The sequence below is a fragment of the Papaver somniferum genome, chromosome 7 (genome assembly GCF_003573695.1).
Source record: "Papaver somniferum cultivar HN1 chromosome 7, ASM357369v1, whole genome shotgun sequence".
Lineage (NCBI taxonomy): Eukaryota > Viridiplantae > Streptophyta > Magnoliopsida > Ranunculales > Papaveraceae > Papaver > Papaver somniferum.
In genome coordinates this window covers 220,152,081-220,174,373 of record NC_039364.1, presented here as the reverse complement: position 1 = coordinate 220,174,373, position 22,293 = coordinate 220,152,081, and the positions used below count along the sequence as shown (strand labels likewise).

Sequence of the window (22,293 nt, the reverse complement as noted above, 5' to 3'; positions counted from 1 at the left end):
AAGGAAATATACAACAGAAGGACAAGGAGCATCAAATTAAGAAAATGTCAAAATGTCAACACCGCTAATTATAGAAATGATTATGGTCAGACTCAAGATGGAAAATAATTATTACAAGGTTCCAGGTTGGTGTGTGCCTTTGTTGCAAGTACGTGGTGACATGGTCGAATTCAAGCTTTATGCTGTGGAATCTTGGATGGTTTAATTCATCTTTTGGATGTGTGTCTGTACGTTCTAGGAGAAAGTTGTCGAAAAGAAACTAGAAAAAGCCTATGAGTACAAATTATGTGTGGAAGAAAATTCATGGTAATAATATTACTTTCCTGAAGGATCAAATGCAGATGGATTCCATTCCGTTTTTTTATTGAGGAGGCGAGCCTGCAACTTAAACTAAATCGCCGGTGTCACTGTAGTACATTGGTAAAGTCGTTGACTGATGATACCAATGACCTGAGTTCGAAACTCGCTAGCACCAAATTCTTTACTGATCAAAGAAAAAAAAAAACCTAAACTAAATTCATCTAACTGTCATCACAGATGGATGGCCAAAAGTTTCTGTTATTGGTGTTCTATGTAATGCAGTGAAAGACTTGCAAACAATTACGTAAATAGTAGCAACAAAGAATGACAAGAGACAATCTTCTCACAAGTTCGAATTTAAGCCTTTATGCTTTGGATGGTTTAATTCGTCATGGTCACAAAACTCTATATGTATAGTGTAGGAGTTCATCTATATTAAAGAAATAACAATAAGATTAAATTCTTCTCTTTTGCAAGCTTTTATACAAATGGAGGTCCCTCCAATTTTTGAGATGAATGGTGCAGCGGTGAGACAAGTTATTCTTCAAACTCCTTGATTCAGGTATCTCTATCTCACTCATATTTAAGATGGATGTGCTCTGCCAATACTCTGCTATCTTTTAGAGTTGCTAGAACTTAGCAGAAAAAAATGTCTAAAAATGACAAACTGCTTAGGGCGAGCTCTTTAAAGCCATATTTCTTTTATCTTTCATGGATATCTTACCGTATTTTCTTTTGTTGGTGGCTACGAATCTACGATAAATGCGTACATGCTCCTTGATATATATTTCAAACGTGCTATCTGTTTCTTTTTTTTTTTGGTCCCCTCCTGTTATGGAATGTGAGTTAACCTTGAAATACAAATTGTCTTTAATTGCTGTCAAGTCATACATATAGATCTAATTAGTTTGCACATTTACTAAATGACCTATGGAAATGTTGTACCACTGTTTTTGGATGTCCCTTTGCATTCCCTCTTAATCCTTAGTGTTAGTCACTTAGGTCGTCTTAGCGTCGCTATCAGATACTGATCAGAATCCCACTTTTTGTTACATACCAGTGACAATATATATGCGGAAACCTAGATATCACCTTTAGTACGCAATATACATTTTCGACTAGGAAAAATTATTAACAAGAAGCTACTCATAAGTGTAAGCTAGAGAGGTCAAGACAATGCAAAATGAGTGGGTGAATCATAATAATAAATCTAGCCCGCACAAATGCGCGGGTTTACAGAACTTGTAATTGAAATATCACAGGTTGTGTGTAAGTTCAATCAATTGTGAATCCAACCTTTGGTTGTTGATTAAATTGATTGACACTTGGATATTGGTTTTTGGTACCGTCGAAGTTACTTCTTATATTCAATCGGGCTCGCAAATTCCTATTTGTTTGATTGCAGATTGAATTGAGAAATTGAGATATAACTCTTTGATATACTTTTTTTAAGATTGAGTCTGACTGTCTAGTTGATTCTCTTGAAAATATATTGGAGTTAGTCCATACATATTGCTATAGAAATATTGAGTGTTGTTGTTAGACCCTCGTTTTATCAATTGGTATCAGAGTAGGAAAACACCAGGGCCCAGTGCAGTTTTGAATACTCTCATAATTAATCCACCATGCAAAAACTACTACCAACTTCGTATAGTTGAGACTAAGTAAACTAACTCCAAGTTACCTAGTTCCTTCAGTATCCTTGCGCATACAACCAATCTGACAAAGACAAGTGAATCCTGAGATAAAGTCCACTATCTTAGGTTGCTTCACCAGCTGTGAAGACTTCTTACACTCAACTCGATCATTTGGTTCGTCTTCGGAAACAATAAAGGACTAATCTGTATTCGGTAACAGGTCTATAAATCTCAAGAAATAAATCAAATATTTAGTTGAGTTAAATAAGGTCTCTTCTATTCAATTAACTCCTTTATTCAGTTTAGATCAACCAAGATCTAGTTTACAACCTGCCAGATTCGGATCCTGAAGAAGATCACCAAATGATAGATTGTCGATACTGAGATGAAGTCCACTATCTTAGATTGCTTCACCTCCTGTGAAGACTTCTTGTACTCAACTTGATCATTTGGATCATCTTCTGAAACAATAAAGGACTAACTTTTATTCGGTAACAGGTCTATCAATCTCAAGAAGTAAATCAGATATTAGTTGAGTTAAACAAGGTCTCTTATGTTTAATTAACATAAACTCCTTTATTCAATTTAGATCAACCAAGATCTAGATTTACAACCTGCCAGATTCGGATCCTGAAGAAGATCACCAAATGATAGATTGTCGATCTACACGACTAGCTGTAAGTTATCTATCGTAATAAGCAAAGCTAAGTCGGATCCCAGCCGATCAAGTGTGTGCATGAAGTAATTAAATCACAAAAATCAGAAACCAATAAGAAATCTTTTTGTCTCAAATCTTCAATGTACCTGTACAAACAAACTTGATTCCCTTATGATCGATCACCCACAGAGCAGACTTTGTCAAGAATAAATGATCGAAAGCATATTGTCAGATCTAAATACAGGTCTAAAATATGTCAATCCTTGATCTAGTTTGAGTGACCTTATGTTAGAAGAGAATGATCTCAAGAATAATCAAACCAGGTGCAATCAAGGTTCAACTGCCGTTGGTCAATCAAATCAATAATCGAAAACTAAAATAATAATACGATTCTAGTTTCCCACCAACGGTACTATCTGGATGATTATTGATCCCACAAGAGTTTTTAAACTAGCGGATGTAAGATATTTCACCTAATTATGTTACTCTCCTCTCCAAGATAGTATTACAAGCAATATTATAAGTTGGCTACCACATTGACTACAATATGAAGTGCCTGTGTCAGGATCAGTTTGTAAGAAGAACAAACTTCACTATTTATAAACCAAGGTAGATTGGATATCAAGGAATTTCCATAACCAAATTATCAAAAGATATTCAATAAATACCAATTTTCGGTTTTGATTAATTCCAACTAATATCCAACTAATAAACTGAAATCCTTCACAAATGACAGCTTAATATTAGGTAGCATACAAATATACTTTACTAATATATCTTCCAGAGATATTTTTACTTATTGGGAAAATAAAACATATAAACTTGAAAACCCTAATTAAAAGATTCTCAAATATTTTAGTTTTGGGATCTCACCTTAAGTATCAAGAAATATCTTTGAACAATGAAACACAAGATTTTAGCATGTGTTCAAATACTCATTATGTCGACATCTTGAACTTTCCAAAATAACAACTCATATTCCGATATTCACACAAACCCTAAAGTATATGCAATAAGGATTTATATTGGGACCGGTCCTACAAGAAATCCCCAATAGGGATTAGCACTGCTATAGATCCCACGACAGAGATCAGTCCCGCTAAAGATCCCCAATATGGATCGGTCCTGCTATAGGTTGCCAATAGGAATCAGACCACCAATCCCATTGATTCCTTTCGACTACGAAACAAGTTTCACAAGTTTACTTCCTTAATCTCATGTAGTAAAACATAGTTTTTTAGGCATGGTATTAATCCAAAATTTATTACACAATCTAGTAACAAGTTACGACACGAGATGTTTTTTTCTCTAATTCGACATTGTTTGCATTCTGTTTGTTTTATTTTTTTTTCGTGGGTAATAGTTTTTATGTTCAAATAGCTTTTTTGGCCAGGAAAATGATTAGTTACTTGACCTTTTTGTTTCACTTAAGCATGTTATTTCTATTTAATATTTATCCAGAGTGACAATGTCGTCCCAACATGAAAATTAAAAATAAAATAAATATATATTATTCCCATTTATTATTTCATCCCACCGTAATTTTAAATTTCAAAGAAAATATTTTATTAACAATAAATATGGCTAACCCGCCAACCCAATTCCATGACATTTGTGAACTCATGGTTTCCAAAATTACTGATAGCTAAGTCTCTAAGGAGTGAAGCAAAGACCCATAATACTTTTCCTACTATAAACTATTCTTTTTGTGCAAATGTGAGTGTTTTATAAAACTGGAGAACTCTTGGCTATTGGAAGGCTGAGATATACATGTGTGAGATGAAAAATAAACTTCTAAAAGTAAATCAGAACATGTGCAAGATCCTTACTCAATCATATTGATAACAATAGGTCTCAACCCGTGTCGTAACGGCATGGACAAGGATATGTGTTTCAAATGTATCCATCGATTCATACATGCCGTAATTGTCTGAGAAGAATCGAACCAATCGATCCAGGTCTAAATCTTTTGAGGAGTTGGTTAACAAACATGTCCTTATCCTCGAATCTTTTAATATTGTATATATAAGTCATACAATCCTTTGGGACAAACATAGTTAATCGTTAGAGCAAATCATATGGGAAGTAGAACATTACTTCGTTCACTACTTCAAAAAAATATCATCAAAGGTCATTCACCAAACTTGTAACAAAACTAAAAACACCCAAAATTCCTTTAAAATCAATTAGATTAATCTTGCAAAATCTGTTAGCATTAGATTTTTTTTTTGATATAAATTGTTGGGTTCCCAAATTTACGTAGATTTGTGTTCATTCATTTTCTAAAATTTATAATAATATTTAATTATTGATCCATTTCTTTTCTTGTCTCTTTACCTATTATCATGAACTATTTCTCAAGCATGCATAATTACACGAAGTTGGGGAGAAATGACAAAAACAGAAATCATGACAAAAAAGGAGAATAAAGAGAGATGTGAGAAACCAAATCGATTACAGTTAATTCACCCGTAGCCTTGCATAATCCCATGAAGTAGGTGAGAAATAATGAATCGATTACATTTAATTCACACGTAGCTTTGCATAATCTCATGAAGTATGGGAGAAATAATGACAGGAACCATGATTAAAAAAAAGGGAATAAAGAGCGATGTGAGAAACTGAACCGATTACAATTAATAGGTTTCATTTTTCTTCCGGACCCTACCCGGCAAATCTTAAAATCACAATATCTTATTTTTTGGAAAAATCTAGCTTTTAAAATTTGTTTAACAAAACAAAGAAAAATTAACCAAGGGTGACTAATAAATTTCATAGTTTTTTATCTATCCTAACTTGTCCAAACTTTGTTTTGTATTCTGGAAATGTAATCAGTTTTGTTTTAATACTAAAAACCTGTGATTTATTCGATCGGGTACTATAAATAGCTGGGATCCCATTTGGGTGATCCAGTGGTCATGATCATATTATCTTATATGATTTAGTATCCTCCTCAAAATATTTGTGTTTTGTCCTTACCAGTTATGCTAAAAACAACCAACTACATTTATCACAATATAAAATGTTGCCCACTCACAAAACTATTATTATCCACTATTATTCACTAACATCCACCACCGTACTAAAAAACAGCCATGCCACTATTTTTTCCACCACCAGTAATGTTACCACCTCCACCACTCACAAATACCCGCCACTGTTTCCACCACCCACTGCTTCTTTCACTACCACCATTAAAAATTAGTAATATAATTTTTAACCGGGGTCATTGTAGTACAATGGTAAAGGCATGGGGTGATGATACCAGTTACCAGAGTTTGAAACTCGCTAGCACCATATATATATATATATATATATATATTGTTTTTAATAAACTTATTTATTAATAAAAATATGTATTTATTAGATTCATTAAATGAACATTTATCATGAAAAATTAATTAATCATTCATCATAAGCAATTAATAAGATACTAATTAATAAAGTATTTATAATGGTTAGTTGAAAAAACCACGGACGTAGATTTATCCCTCCTAGACAAATCTTGGCCGCTCTTTGTCCAGTCTAACTTAGCCAAGCTTTATTTTGTATTCTAGATAAAATGATAGTACAAAATTGAACAAATTCATGGATAGCAAATTTTTGTATCAACTATGCTAAGTAGTGCATGACTGGCATTCTCACATCTAGTGTTACTCAAGTAATTTGGAACATGGAAAAACATATATAGTCATATTGATGTCCGTGTCTATATAAATTCAACTAACCTTTTGAAGAAAAATCATTCATTTCGGAGTAAAATCCGACACAAACTTCTATCACCTTCAATTTGTGGAAAATACATTGGGTTTAACCAACCTTGAGATTAAACAAATGCCCCCAACATTGGTGAAATAATGTCTACAAATTCGGGATCATTACAGAGTGCCAATATGGGTAAAAATGAGAGAATAACATCGGTGTTACAAAGAAAATACCTTATATGTATCAAATTATGTTATACAAACATGTATTCAAATTAAAAAAATCATCAACTTAATACAAAAACATAGAAGAACCCAAGTTGAACCAACACTTGCATAAACAAAAATTATAAGAGAATTTCATAATCAGAAAATACCTTCAAAAATCACCATTAGAGTTTTAATTGCATGTCTTATCAAGAATTACGATAGGAAGAAATCGCCAAATTAATATGTGGAAAGTTCACTGGATATGTAGCAATTTAGAGAAGTTTACAGTGGTAGTAATGGTGCTCCATCTAACTTTTGTTCGATTGATTTTTATTTTTTTTGAGAAGGTTTCGGTTTTCCTCGAAGAAACCGAGAGGGAGTATTTCATTGTATTCATCATCATTCAGAAATCCAAGATCCAACTTGAGCACTACTTACGGGATCTCAATACAACCGTAATTTTATATATTGAAAGGAGAAATCTTGATACTAAATATGTAATTTATAGTAGTTATTATATAACGTGATATCCCATTTTTTTTTTCTTTTCTAATTGTCATATATTAATCGAGTTTATTTTAGCATTAAGACGATCAACCACATCTTCTACTTTATAGTGTTACCCGTTTTGTAGCGGCACAAAATCAACATAGTACATTACTACTCACGAATACCCATCAACACCACAAAACCACCACGTTGGGCGATTAATCGAAAATGTCATGTATAAAGTTTAGATTGAACAAACTTAGGTCGTCAATTAATTTATTCTCCTATATTTGTTTTTGCTATATTCTCTTTTGTATTGCAATTAAATTTAGTTTAATACTAAAAACAATGATTCATATGATCGGTTACCAAAGATAGCATGGGTACCATTTGATCCAATGTTGATGATCATTTTTTCATATATGATTTGGCATCATCCTCGAAGTATTTGGTACATACCTTTATTAATAGTGTCGTTTAGTACCTACCTTTATTAATCGTGTCAAAAACATCCAATTATATCTTTTACAATGCAATGTTGCCCGACCTTTTTTTTTTGCTTCAGTAAGAAAAACAACACCCACCACCACTAAAACCATCCACCTTCTTCCACCACCACTAACGTACCGCCTCCACCACTCACTAACACCTGCCCTAGCTTTCACCACCCACTACTTTTTTCACCACCACCACTACTATCTATTGAAATAATTTTTATCAAAACTATTTATTGATGAAAATATGTAATGATAAATTAATAAAGGGTATATTTATGATGAAATGAAAAATTAATAAATCATTTATCATGAGGAATTAATTGGACACTAATTAATAAAACACTTATAATGTTTAATTTGAACAAACCATGACCATAAATTTATCTTCTCCCTAGAAAAATCTTGGCCACTCTTTATCCTGACGTCATTAGGGGCGACCCTGAAAGAATTAGGGGCGACTGAATAAGATAAAATAGGTTGAAAATACTTATATTCCCCTTCATAATCGGTAGTTTAGTATTTTTTTAATCTACCGATTGTGACTATGTTCTTCTCTTCTTTGAGAAATTCAAAATTCCATTGGTTTTGAAAAATTTGAATTTTGGGCTACTACCAAAATCGGTAGATAAATAACATCACGATAGATAAGAAACATCACGAAACAACCGATTGTGCAAATAGAGAAATTCAAAATTCCATTGGTTTTTGAAGATTTCAAATTTGGGACTACTAGCACAATCGGTAGATAATGAACATCACGAGACTACCGATTGTATAATCGGTAGATGATAAACATCACGAGTCTACCGATTTTGAAAATAGAGAAACTCAAAATTCCATTAGTTTTTGAAAATTTCGAATTTGGGACTACTAGCACAATCGGTAGATAATGAACATCACGAGACTACTGATTGTATAATCGGTAGATAATAAACATCACGAGTCTACCGATTGTGAAAATAGAGAAACTCAAAATTCCATTGGTTTTTAAAAATTTTGAATTTGGGGCTACAACCACAATTGGTAGATAAAGAACATCACGAGACTAACGATTGTATAATCGGTAGATAATAAACATCACGAGTCTACCGATTGTGAAAGTAGAGAAACTCAAAATTCCATTGGTTTTTGAAAATTTCGAATTTGGGACTACTAGCACAATCGGTAGATAATGAACATCACGAGACTACCGATTGTATATTCGGTGGATAATAAACATCACGAGTCTACCGATTGTGAAAATAGAGAAACTCAAAATTCCATTGGTTTTTGAAAATTTTGAATTTGGGGCTACAACCACAATCGGTAGATAAAGAACATCACGAGACTACCAGTTTAGCTACCGATTATATTTTTCGTAACACAAACCAACATACATTAAACTAAACTACCGATTGTAGTATTGTCTACCGATTATTGAGGGCATTTTAGACATTTCGGAAAAAAAATAGATAAGGAGTGGTTTTATTTTAGTTTTGGGTGACCCTATATTGTCTTATTAGTCGCCCCTAATTCTTTCGGGGTCGCCCCTAATGACGTCAGGCTCTTTATCTTGCCTAACTTGTCCAAACTGTGTTTTATATTCTTGATGTTTGTGTCACAATTACGAAGTTCAAAAGATAAACATTATACTTTGTAATTCAATATACCAAAGTTATGTGACAACTTCTATATTCTTTCTCGACACTTTGATCATAATGAAAGGATCAAGTCTCTAATACTAGAGTTTAATATATGGATTCGCATATTATATTTTCAATATAAACGACTTGAAAGCAGTGTAGATAGAGATAAGTTAATTTTTGTATTACTAATCTCGAATTGATGGATGATGTGTTCGTTGATGCCGACACGTCTTCAGGTTCTTCATTGTAACACGAGTTTGTCTCAACATTTTTAGACTTCCTAGCCTGACCTAACGAAGTTGACTCTAGTAATCTAATCAAGCGACCTTGAGTTTTGAAACTAAAATATAATAACCAACCTTGACATACCAACTCTTAGCACGTTCAACCCAGCAATGCTCTAACAATCTCCCTGCTTTCGTGGAAATGAAATTGACTTTCATTATATTATTTATTAACTGAGTGGATTTAAGATCACTAATTTGATTGCACCTACAACACGCATCACAATCTTTTAATGTGTCTGAGACGAATAAATTAATATGATACAAAGATTATTTACCGATTATCAAATTCGTGAAAAGAAAATCTTGGAAAAATGAATTGGTTTTGCGAGATTTTATCCACTTAACTGCTTATACACAAGCTACCTAGGTGCAAAGAACCAACTAGATTTTGTTTATAAGGAGGATAACCCGGTATCTAATGTATATATGAGACTGTGTTGGCTTGCACAAGTGGATTAGTTATATAAGCCCATAGTTGTGTTGATTTTTATGAATTTATTTTATGTAAAAATATACTACAACCTATAAGATTCTTCGAAACATCAAATCACTACCGCAAAACCAAAATTATAACCGTATGTTACAATTTTATTTAGGAAATTCGAACCTTAAATATATTTATTATTTCGCTATTAACAATATTTGTATTTAATAATTACTATCATTAAGTAACTTATTTTTTCCTATGATTTACATGTATGTATTGAGCATTCTCGCTCCACCAGACATCTTCTAACCCATGGTTAATTATTTTGCTATGAACAAATAACTAGGGCTGCACAAAACCGAACCATAACCATGAACCGAAACCGTGTCAATATTAACCGAACCGAACTGAAACGAAACCCTATGGTTTAGGTTTAGGTTGTCAGTTTCCCAAAACCGACACTCTCGGTTTCAGTTTAGGTTTGTGTATAAAACCGAACCGATATTTCATCGGTTAACCATTTAAGACCTGCCGTAGGATTGAAACATATATTATCCATTGGTCAGTTTCCCTAAGTAATCCAACCTAATCCCAGCCATCAGTTTTAGGTGTTAGTTTATTTCCTTCTTTTTTCATTTTATTTTTTCTTCGCGGCGATGGAGAAAAATAGAGGCAGAGAGGCGAGAGCAGTAGGTCCTTACTCTTAATTCAACCTTTAGGTTTGTAAAGATTTCATTTCAACCTTTCTTCAAGGTAAGCCATTATCTTATATGCTTTTTTATTTTCGTTTGCTTAATTATGCTAGGAGTATGAATGATTATCTTTGATTGAACAGATTTAGGGCTTCTTTATTTAATTTTCAATTCAATTTTTGCATGACTGTTCTGTAAATCGATGCATAGAGCATGTTAATATATCTCAATTCCGTATTCGTTAAATCTCCTAATCAAATCTAGGGTTTTATTGTGATTTTATCTTAATAATTTTGTATGTCAATATATTATATTAGGTTTCGATTGTGGGTTATGATTTAGTGAATTAAATCATGTTGTCTGTTTATTAGCCACTTGGGCTTTGTTTAATTTTATCGAATTTGGGATAAATTTGGAATTTTTATTGTTCCTTCACTTGAACTTTTGTTTCACAAGTCTTCAATTTTGTTCATTTTAGTTGATTATTGTAGTGATTTGGTTGTTTCTCAATAAACTTAGGGCTTAGATGTATCTTGGATCAACTGTAGAATTCATTAGAGTCATATTCACTGTGTTGGGATTTGGGTGTATGAGAAATATGTCATTGTCTGTTAGCCAAGTTGACACAATGAACTGTCAATAATGTGAGTACTCTCCTTTACGCCAAAATAGCTTAAACTCAGGTCATTTCCTTTGAAGGTAGATCATCTTAGTCAACTGTTATGAATGTTCATGGCTTACTTTATTCTAAAAATATGCAGGTACCAATCAAACCCAAGTCATAATCTGTTTATAGTTGGCATACTAGAAAAAAATATACAAAACCCAATTCAATGTTCATGACTGGATTCTCGGATCTCCTCATCATGGAACTTCACTTATAGATTCTTTGATCAATACGTTTGCTTACTACTAATCAGTGGTCTGGAATAAGCCGTTGAACTTTTTTACCTTATTCTCTACTTGCACATAGAAAAGAACTTTCAACTGCAGGTCACGACTTTTTCATTTGTTTGTGAGTGAATTACAAACAACTAAGCATGAATGGGTGCATGTAGTGAGTTGATCCACCATTTGTAGTATTTGCGAAAGAGGATTCAGAAAATGATTTGTGAATCCACCATTTGTAGGCTCATCTCTGTTTGTTTATCATTCGCAAGAGTTCCCGTGGAAGGAGGAGAGGTAGCCTGGGAGCCAGCAGCTGCACCAGTTGATCTTGTCATGCTTGCAGCTGGTGGATGGGAATGAGGGGAGCATTAAGCTCTTATATTTTTGTCGTCTTTTATTCTCTTTTGAGCTAGTTTTATTTCAATTAGTATGTAGTTAAAAAAATGTTTGGGGTTTTTCTTAGCTCGATACTGCGAACCTCTATTATTCTCATAGCAGAATGAATCTTTTCACACTGATGAATTGTATTTAGTGAATGGTTAGGACTCTTATGAGGATTATTAGAGTTAAAGCCTTTTGCTGTCGTTTTAGTTGTTCGTCATTTATGCCTCTGATATGTTGCCAAAATTTTTTTCTGCCGCTTGTAGTATTGGGTGTACTGTTTGTGTAAACTATAAAGCACTGACACATTATTGTTTATAAATCATTTGGTTAACCAAAAACCGTCTGGTTCTTAACAAAACCGAGTAGAAACCGAAACCAATGAAACCGAATAGGCTATATGGTTTCATTGGTTTTCAATATTGAAAAACCGAGTACTTTGGTTTCGGTTTTGTTTTTTCCAAAAACCAATAAAAACTGAACCATGTGCAGCCCTACAAATAACTGTACTTAATAATTTTTTGTCAGCAGATAAGATAACGTTCTTCTCCGCATGATTTATATGCGTGTGTTCATCTCGTCCACGCATCTTCTATTCAGTGGTGTAAAAAAAACACGAGTTAGTGAAATTGTAAAATTTTCTTCCCACGATTTATCTATCTTTATATATTCCATGGGTTTCTAAAAGATATCTCAAAAAGATAGGCTGATTTCGATAAATTAAAAGTCAAATATTATGAGTTTACTAATCTACCCATGTAGGAACCACTTATCTCTCTTCATCTTCTATTCAGTGGTGTGAAAGAAACATGAGTCACTGAAATTGTAAAATTTTCTTCCCACAATTTATCTATCTTTGTATACTCCATGGATTTTTAAAGGATATCTCAAAAAGATAGGCTGGTTTCGATAAATTGAAAGTCAAATGTTATGAGTTTATTAATCTATCCACGAAGGAACCACTTATCTCTCTTCTTTTTATCATATAAGGGGACCATTTCTCTCTCTTAGCACAAGATGAAAGTGCTTTCTATCAAAATGATTTGAGTTTGCCCTTTCTTTTCTTAAAACACAGTTTTAGTAAGAATTTAGTTACAAGTTTGTTACAAAATGTTTTTGCAAGAGAAAACAATCTTAAACAGACTTGAGGCTTTAGTTAGGTCTGTAATGCCTTGCTCAGGCGATCTACTTTCCCACACGTGAACATGTAACTTAACTGGGTAAGTTTACTGACAAGATTTTCTTGGCCGAACATTTAACCGTTAGATTTTTAGAAACTGGACCCAAAACCTGAAAGTAGCATTCTGACGGTACACCCAAACTTAACTCGCTAGATACGTTCTCTCGTTAAAACCAAAAACTTTTCTTCCACCGTCTTTCACTCTGGTTAATCAAATCCAAACCCCAAATCCAACTCGAAAATCCTCTGAATTTTCACAATTTAGGGTTCGTTGAATTCCATCAGGTTCCATAGAAAACCCTAATTTATCCCTTTTCATGTTCAAAAACTTCATATATCTGTCTCTGTTGTTTCGTTAAGTTAAAAAAAAATAGAAATATAAATAGTTATATCTGAAACTCATCAGACTAATAACGAAACCCTAATTTAGAAAAAAATGCCACGGCGGCGTGACGATGATGATTTTGATGGTGAAGAAGATGATGATTATGAAGAAGAAGAAGAAGATCTTGATGACGATGAAGATGTAAGAGGGAGTCGTGGTGGTGGTAAGAAACGGAGAAGATCCGATTTTATTGATGATATTGCTGAAGAAGATGAGGAGGAGGAAGAAGAAGATGATTATGATGATGAAGATTATGGTGGTGGGGGTGGTGGTAGTAGTAAGAAACAGAAGAAAAAATCATCTGGTGGTTCTCAGTTTTTTGAACTTGAAGCGTATGAAGATGATTCGGGCAATGAAGATGAGGAAGAAGAAGGCGAGGATGGTATGTATATTTACTTTAACTCTGTGAAATTTGGGTTCTTTTTAAGTCTGGAATTAGGTAGATTTGATTGAGAATTAGGGTTTTAGACTTGTAAGTTTTAGTTTTTTTTTGGAATTATAAACCTTCCATTTGAACATTATATTGATAGAGCTTGGAACCCTAATTGTTCACTGATATGATTTGGTTGGAGTGCTTGTAAAGGTGAAACCTTTTTCAACATATAACCTTAGAAAATGTTTTGTACTCTGATATGCTAGAGGTGAATGTCCTTTCTTAGAATACAAATTCTGCATATGTATATGATGAGGATCTGTGTTGCATAAAGAACCCTTAATTAGGGAGAAACTTCCTTTCCAATATAAATTCTCGTTTAATTTCAGTCCCTAAAAATATCTATCGAACTCAAACATTTCATGCCACCGTAATCTATTGTAGTTGTTAAAGCAGGAGACTCATGTCTAAATTCTCGCGAACTCTTGAACTATGAAGAATATACCTTTCATGCTTAGTCCTCTCATCTCAAATTTCTTACTTGCATGCTTGTGATTGACTTGTCTGTTCGGCCATATATCTCCTTGGAGGACCCACCCAAATGGTTCATCCTATTCCAATTTGCAAGGTTTCCCGTCTTACTCCTCTTAAACGACAGCTCTCTCTCTCTCTTCTGCTTCCAACTTGATTTGAAAATAACAAGCATTTCTGAGGTTTGATTGCTTTCTGTTCGTCACTACTTGCTTACATTTTGGCCCGCTCACATTGGATGCTAGACACAACTTACAATAGTACTTCATGGATTGCTTAATCCAAGGAAAAAAGGGTTACATGTATAAAGGGGTCCTTTTTTCTTCTGTTCTCTTCGAGTCTCGTTATCATTTGCAGTTTATTTTGTTTTTTCGAACTGAAAGAAATGAACCAGTCCCAGTATATTCTTTTTTACTTGGTCATCTGCACCTCATTTAGATAGTGTTCATGTGAAACAACTCAGGTACACACTACTTAAACATATAATGCCTTCCTGTAAAGTATTTTTTCCTTATTACATTATTAATTTGCTCTGGAACTCTGAATGCAGACTTTATAGACCACACTGATGCTGAATTGCACGAAGAAGGTGGTGGTAGAAGAATACCACGTCCTCTGTTATCCCGTGAGGATGACGCAGAAGAGATTGAAGCTCTCGAGAGAAGAATTCAGCAACGGTATGCTAAGTCTAACCATGCAGAATATGATGAAGAAACCACTGATGTTGAACAACAATCTCTTTTGCCATCAGTTAAGGACCCAAAGTTGTGGATGGTGAAATGTGCGGTAAGATCCACTGTTACTTTTGTCATTATTGCTTTATCTTCTAGTTGATATTTTACTTATAATAGTTTATGCACTTGAACTAGATTGGACATGAGAGAGAGGCAGCTGTTTGCCTTATGCAGAAGTGTATTGATAGAGGTTCTGAGATGCAGATAAGATCTGCTGTTGCTCTTGATCATCTTAAGAACTATATATACATTGAAGCTGACAAGGAGGCCCATGTGAGAGAGGTAGATGATGATTTATATTTGTGTAGGTCATTATTTTTCTTTCCTCGTCGACCAGTACTGATTATTTCTTTGTCAGGCTTGCAAGGGTCTTCGAAATATATATGCTATGAAAGTCATGCTTGTTCCAATAAAAGAAATGACAGACGTTCTTTCAGTTGAAAGCAAAGCCATTGATCTGGCTGAGGATACGTGGGTACGGATGAAGATAGGGACATATAAAAATGATCTTGCAAAGGTAGGAGTAATTTTTTCCTCTGCCATTTATATGATGCTGTTGCCTTGTCTTTCTGCAATTCTTATCGTTTTCTTTTTAGGTTGTGAACGTGGACAATGTGCGTCAGCGGGTAACAGTTAAGCTAATCCCAAGGATTGATTTACAGGCAGTTGCTAATAAGTCGGTAAGTCTGCCTAATGCTTATAACATCGCTTTGAAAATAGAAAAGATAAGATAAGATGACTCCTTTTTTATCTTTATCTGTAATGACATTGTGATGGTATCAATTTCTTCTATGATTTTAGGAAGGCAGGGAAGTTGTGAAGAAAAAGGGATTTAATCCCCCTCCACGTTTCATGAACATAGAGGAAGCAAAGTAATTCTTTACGACTTTACCTTTGAACGTGTTAACAGTTTATTTTGCTTATTTCATAGAGCTCATAATTGTTTTCTGCATTATGTGTAGAGAAATGGGTATTCTCGTTGAACGTAGGAGGGATCCAGATACTAATGATTACTTTTGGAAAATTGAAGGAATGATGTTTAAGGAAGGTTTCCTATATAAAACAGTATCATTGAAATCCATTTACTCCCAGAACATACGCCCGACTTTTGATGAGCTTGAGAAATTCCGTAAGCCTGGAGATGGAGATGGTGATGTAGCTAGTCTAGCCAATTTATTCCGTGACAGGAAGAAGGGCCACTTTATGAAGGGTGACGCTGTTATTGTTATTAAAGGGGATCTCAAAAATTTGATGGGGTGGGTTGAGAAAGTAGAGGAAGATAATGTGCACATCAGACCGAAAATGAAGGACTTACCTGTTAGTGCTTTATTGTATTATTATTATTTCTGAGTACATTCTTTTACCATTTGTGATGCATCTTGTCAGAATCTTTTCAAACAATGAAAGGTAATTAGCATTTACACTGTTTCATGTTTCGCAGAAAACCCTTGCGGTGAATCAGAAGGAGCTTTGCAAATACTTTAAACCTGGCGATCATGTGAAGATTGTTCAAGGGGCCCAGGAAGGTGCTACTGGTATGGTAGTCAAGGTTGAAGGTCCCATACTGATCCTTGTATCTGATACAACCAAGGAGGATGTAAGTGTTATACGTTGTTGCAAAAATTTAGTACTTGGCGTAGTTCCTTACTGGTAACACCTATGCATTATTAACTTGCCTACCAAATGTGTTCAGATTCGAGTATTTGCAGACTATGTCGTCGAGAGTTCTGAAGTAACTTCTGGTGTAACTAGAATTGGTGATTACGAGTTGCATGATCTTGTGTTACTTGAGTAAGTTCTCGATAATGAAATTGTGGATCATGAAATTGTGAAATTCTCTAGTTGGAATCATGTCCTGGTTCATTTTTTTTCTGATATATTTATCTAAATTTGATGCAGTGACACAAACTTCGGGGTAATCATACGTGTAGAGAGTGAAGCATTCCAGGTAATGATGAGTTTCTGACTCCCAAGATGGTTTGTGTTTTATTAAGTTATTGATAAATGTGTATACTGTTTCTTCCGCAGGTACTGAAGGGAGTTCCAGATAGACCTGAAGTTGCACTTGTAAAATTGAGGGAGATAAAAAGCAAGATTGATAAGAGGAACATTGTTGCACAAGATCGGTCCAAAAACACTATCAATGTGAAAGATGTTGTGAGGATTCTGGAGGGACCTTGCAAAGTGAGTTCCTTGTGTCTAACATTCGAAGAGCCTTTGATCTTGTATACTAACTTGTTGCGCAATTCTCATCTTTCCACTTGGTATATCTGTCATATCAGGGTAAGCAAGGTCCTGTTGAACACATATATAGAGGAATGTTGTTCATAAATGACCGGCATCACCTGGAGCATGCTGGTTATATTTGTGCAAAGTCACAAGCTTGCATGGTCGTTGGTGGCTCACGTGTGAATGGCGATAGAAATGTAAGCTCCACTTGCTTATTATTTGCTCACTCTTTAAGTTTCTCTAGAGTCTCCAAGTAATATGCTGTGTGTTTTCCTTTTCGGTGCAACTGTTCTGTCTTTCATAGTTGGATATGTTCTCATCCACTTATGGTGTTTGATACTACTTCTGTAGGGTGGTCCTCTCTCAAGATATCCTCTCAGAGCTGCACCTCGTGTTCCTCCATCTCCAAGAAACACTAGAGGAGGAAGACCTCCTATAGACTGTATGTTGCTTGTTTAATAGCTACTTTTTTTCTATAGCTATATTAGTCTCTGGGATTCTTATTTTCTTCCGTCGCTCCTGCTTTAATCTTGTTCTCTACGTAAGTATATACTTTTACATTATAATCTGCTACTGACTGTTAGTGTAATGCGGCACAGCTGGAGGAAGACATAATCATAGAGGTGGACGAGGGCATGATTCTTTAATTGGCAGTACCATCAAAATTCGCCTGGGTCCCTTTAAGGGATACCGTGGGCGCGTGGTAGATGTTACTGGCCCGTCAGTTCGAATTGAATTAGACTCTCAGATGAGGGTTGTTACAGGCAAGTCTTTACTTAGATCTGTATGGCAATCTGAACTGCATGAGGTCTACGTTTTCTTGTTTAGGTATAAACTCTTGGTGTCTGTGCAGTTACCCGTGACCAAATATCTGACAATATCACAGTTACAACTACACCCCGGTAATGATAGCTCTTTTATTTCTTTTGTTTCTATGATAAAGCCTGTTAGCGGTACATTTATTGAACATTTATATCTCTTTACCAGTGAAACACCTCGATATGGGATGGGAAGCGAAACACCAATGCATCCTTCTCGAACTCCACTGCATCCATATATGACTCCTATGAGAGATACTGGAGGTACGTTCCTTTGAATGGGGACGCTCTTTTTTAGTCTAGAAAGTTAGCCTTAAAATATCATAGTTAACTATCATATAATGTTTTCAGCAACTCCGATACACGATGGTATGCGGACACCTATGCGGGATCGGGCTTGGAATCCTTACGCTCCCATGAGTCCAGCAAGGTATGTCCTCAAATCTGCATGTTCTTTGAGGCATTGATTAATTGTTAGAGTAGTCTAGCTTAGAGTAAGATGATTAAGTTCCTTTTGCTTTAGAAATAAACAAATATTTCCATGGGGTAGTGATGTTCACTAGTGTCTGTGAGGGCCACCATGTGGATTTAATTGCAGGGGACAGAGTATCTCCAAGTGAATCAATGTTCCTTGTTATTGTAGAGGTTTAATTTGAAAAGTCGATCTTTAATAATTTGAATTTCCCTTTTAAAACAATTCCTTAAATAGTCATTTTATTTTCTATTTGGAGGTTGATGTCGTAGTATGTTAGAGAGTCTGCTGGCCTCCGTCTAAGATGTGGTCGGGCCACATACATTTTTTATGTGGCCGATGGCCGATCTTTATCTTTTGACACGTATTTACTTCGAAGGGTTTTGTTTGGTGTTTTATCTTTATCTTTATGACAGTTGTTATCGTTAGATTGATGACTTGCTTTAGACTTGATTGGTTTTATTTCAAGAAACTCTAATCTAATATATTGGCAGACTGTCGGCTTGTTTAGTTTGTTCTGTTTTCTGCTTTATCTTGGTTCTTAATAAGCTATGACTTTGAATTGTGGCAAAATCAACTCAGGGATAGCTGGGAAGATGGCAATCCTGGCTCATGGGGAGCTAGCCCGCAATATCAGGTAAAAAAATGGCCTATCCTGCATCTTTGTTTGCTCGCTGGTCGCTGCTTTGTTAATATTATCATAGATTTTGGAACCTTGACCCCTACTCTACACTATATTCTCTCAGCCTGGAACTCCTCCTGCACGATCTTATGAAGCACCAACCCCAGGTACAGGCTGGGCAAACACAACCAGTGGTAGCTACAGTGAAGCTGGAACACCAAGAGATAACAGTCCAGCATACGGTAGTTCATCAGAAATCTTCAGTCTCTTAACAATGATATTACTGTTATTAAATTCTGTGACCCAGTATTACTGATGTCCTTTTTTTCCCCTTTTGAAATTCTACTTTTCAGCGAATGCACCAAGTCCCTATTTGCCGTCAACTCCTGGTCAACCAATGACACCGGGTTCGGCATCATACTTGCCCGGCACTCCTGGTGGGCAGCCAATGACGCCTGGAGGTGGTGGTCTTGATCTTATGTCTCCTGCTATTGGTAAGACTGCGCCAGTTCCTATTAGATGTCATACTGCAATATTAAGGAAGTACTATAGAAGTAAGTCTAGTACAAAAAAACAGAACAAGGAAGTACTAAAGAAATAAGCCTAGTACAAAACAGAAACTAGGAGTACAGAATACTAGAATGGAACTATAGAACCTAGATCTGGAGTTCCAACGCAAAACTAACTTCTTGTTAATCTTTCGATTATTTCTTAAGCAAAATAAACGGTCTACCTTGGGGCAGACTCTGTATGTCCTTAGAAGTTAGAATAGATTAGAACTTAGGAAACTAGTAAACAGGAAAAGAAGTAGACGTATGCTGGTGCATCATGTCATGACAACGTTTTAGTTCGTCCAATTTGGCGACGTTAGATGCTGATGCTTTAATATGTGTAAAGATTTGCTTAGTTTCGATTAGGACACATTCATTTGATTCGATTGTGTTGCCATCTGTCAGTCATGAAAGTTTGGAAGTTGGTTCTGAAGTCTTTAAATTCCGCTTCAGTTTCCTCAGGAAAGCCAAGGGCCCGCACTATCAGAACTGAACAAAAAATACACAAATAACTGTTAGCTTCACGACATGAAGTCATCACTTGGAAGCTTAATCATACTTGTTTCTTTATTTTTTTCATTTCGTTCTTTAGATATATGTGCTTCTGCAGTTTCTAAGCGTCTCAGTACTTGGTTCTTATTTTAAACTGTTCTGGCAGGTGGAGATGCTGATGGGCCATGGTATATGCCCGACATTTTGGTCAATGTACGGAAATCTGGAGAAGACTCCATAATAGGTGTTGTAAGAGACGTGCTTCCGGTAAGTCTATTTCTTAACACCCCCAGGCTTTTATATTGCCTAGCCTGGAAGTGATTCAGCATTGGATAATGTCACAATACAATGCTACAGTTGATTATATTCTTAATGTGTCCCTTTGTAAAGGAATTTCTGTCGATTGTTCGTTTAACCATTTGGCTTATGGAATATCTCTAGTTTACACATTACACTTTAGACGGCCTCTAAAGAACTTTTTTCTTCTTCTTCTCATTGTGGTGGTTATCAGGATGGTTCTTGCAAAGTATCACTTGGATCAGGTGGAAACGGAGAGATCACCACAGCTCTTCCACACGAATTGGAGATGGTGGTCCCAAGGAAGTCAGATAAGATCAAAATCATGAGTGGTGCCCAACGTGGGTCAACTGGTAAACTGATTGGTATCGATGGGACGGATGGCATTGTTAAAGTTGATGACACACTTGATGTGAAGATATTAGACATGGTCATCCTAGCTAAGCTAGCACATTCTTAGTGTCTAAGAATTGTAATCATAGTAATAATTAACATTTTAATGTATTTTTACCATGTTGTATCCTGCAATTTATGAGCAACCAGTCTTGGAAGATGCACCCAGAAGGCCATACTCATAAAAACGCAGGTATGCAACTTTTTCAAGGAACCTTCAAGCCTTGCTCCCTGCAGATGAACACAGTAAGGGTAGTATTCCTTGGCTCACTATGGGGTCTTAGTGAACAAGAATATATACGTACAGGAAAACAAGACTGGTTTCTAGATGTGTGGAAAGGAAGAGGGGACGTGGTGGTGGTGATGAACTGTAAAGTTAAACCAAAGATGTACTTTCCTCTCGCGTCTGTATGGAGAAAGGTGGAACTGCGGGCAAATATAAGGAGGGGCTAAACCAAGGAGCTTCGTAGTGCAACTTGTATGATATCAGGCAGGGTGAGCTGGGTCTGTAATTTTCCGTGTAATCTCTTTTATAGTATTTAATAGGTTTAGCAAGTCATTGGATCAAGTGTACGCGTGTTTGGTTGTTTCTTTTCCGTACACTCACATGGTTGTGTATAAGTGTGCATGGGGGAAAGGGCTGGAATAATCTGACCTATAACTTCGTTTTTGGTTGGTATAATGACATAATGTATGTTGTAGCATAGTCGGCAAGGGTTTCAGTCTGAAAACAGAATTTCTGAAAGGTTTGAGTAGTAGTTGATAATATCAGCCCCAGTTTGGGAAAAGATGTGTGAGAACTGAGATCACCGGCGCAAAATCAATTACCAAGAGAACTAGTCTGGTCGGGCATAGAAAAGCCATCATGATTTGGGGTCTGGGCGTTATCTTACTTGTAACCTTTTCTCATTGATGTGGGAGTTGAGTAGGTTTTTATCAAAATTTACATCTGGTTGCGTGGCAATAAAAACGATGGTCAAGGGAAATTACAAGTCAAAGAGAGCACCAATCTGGAAAACATTGTAACAATATTCAAGTAAATTGATCAATTGGCCTGAAGGAGAACCGGGAGTTATTTGAAAAACGTGAAGTTTGAAAAGTTAGTACTTTCCGCATCAACACCTGCAAGGTTTATATGGTAACCTTTATCGCTGCATTGCCCATAGAGTAGATTTTTTATGGGTTTTTGGATGCATGATGAAAGTAGGTACTTCCTCTTTTCTTCCGATAAGTGATGCATTAGCAAGATCTCCAAACTGCCATTCCTTGGAAAAACCAACGGAAATAAATAGGAAAACAGTAGAAAATTGAGTCGATCCACATTTCGTCGAGGGTCCACTTGGTATCTAAAGGAAAACAGTCTTGTCGATTCTTTCACCACGTTCATACTAGTTTGTGCTGTGTGTTTAACGTGTAAATGA

At 35.5% G+C, this 22,293-nt stretch overlaps 1 protein-coding gene across 1 annotated transcript; it reads left to right on the top strand.

Moving 5' to 3' along the window:
* The first annotated feature begins 13,143 nt into the window (after positions 1-13,143).
* On the top strand, positions 13,144-21,617 carry LOC113299609 (putative transcription elongation factor SPT5 homolog 1). The gene is made up of 22 exons (XM_026548669.1): positions 13,144-13,742; positions 14,815-15,050; positions 15,134-15,280; positions 15,357-15,515; positions 15,595-15,678; positions 15,800-15,870; positions 15,961-16,315; positions 16,440-16,595; positions 16,692-16,789; positions 16,898-16,946; positions 17,027-17,182; positions 17,281-17,424; positions 17,579-17,669; positions 17,827-17,991; positions 18,081-18,129; positions 18,215-18,309; positions 18,397-18,475; positions 19,100-19,154; positions 19,264-19,381; positions 19,493-19,633; positions 20,349-20,449; positions 20,694-21,617. The coding sequence occupies exons 1-22, from the start codon at positions 13,412-13,414 to the stop codon at positions 20,937-20,939; spliced, it is 3,126 nt and encodes a 1,041-aa protein (XP_026404454.1). The 5' UTR covers positions 13,144-13,411; the 3' UTR covers positions 20,940-21,617.
* Positions 21,618-22,293: the final 676 nt, after the last annotated feature.

Coding starts and splice junctions, on each gene's coding strand:
- LOC113299609 (XM_026548669.1), top strand. CDS start 13,412: ATGCCACGGCGGCGTGACGATGATGATTTTGATGGTGAAGAAGATGAT. Junction 17,670..17,826: donor AGGAAGACCTCCTATAGACT/GTATGTTGCTTG, acceptor AATGCGGCACAG/CTGGAGGAAGACATAATCAT. Junction 19,382..19,492: donor AGATAACAGTCCAGCATACG/GTAGTTCATCAG, acceptor TCTACTTTTCAG/CGAATGCACCAAGTCCCTAT.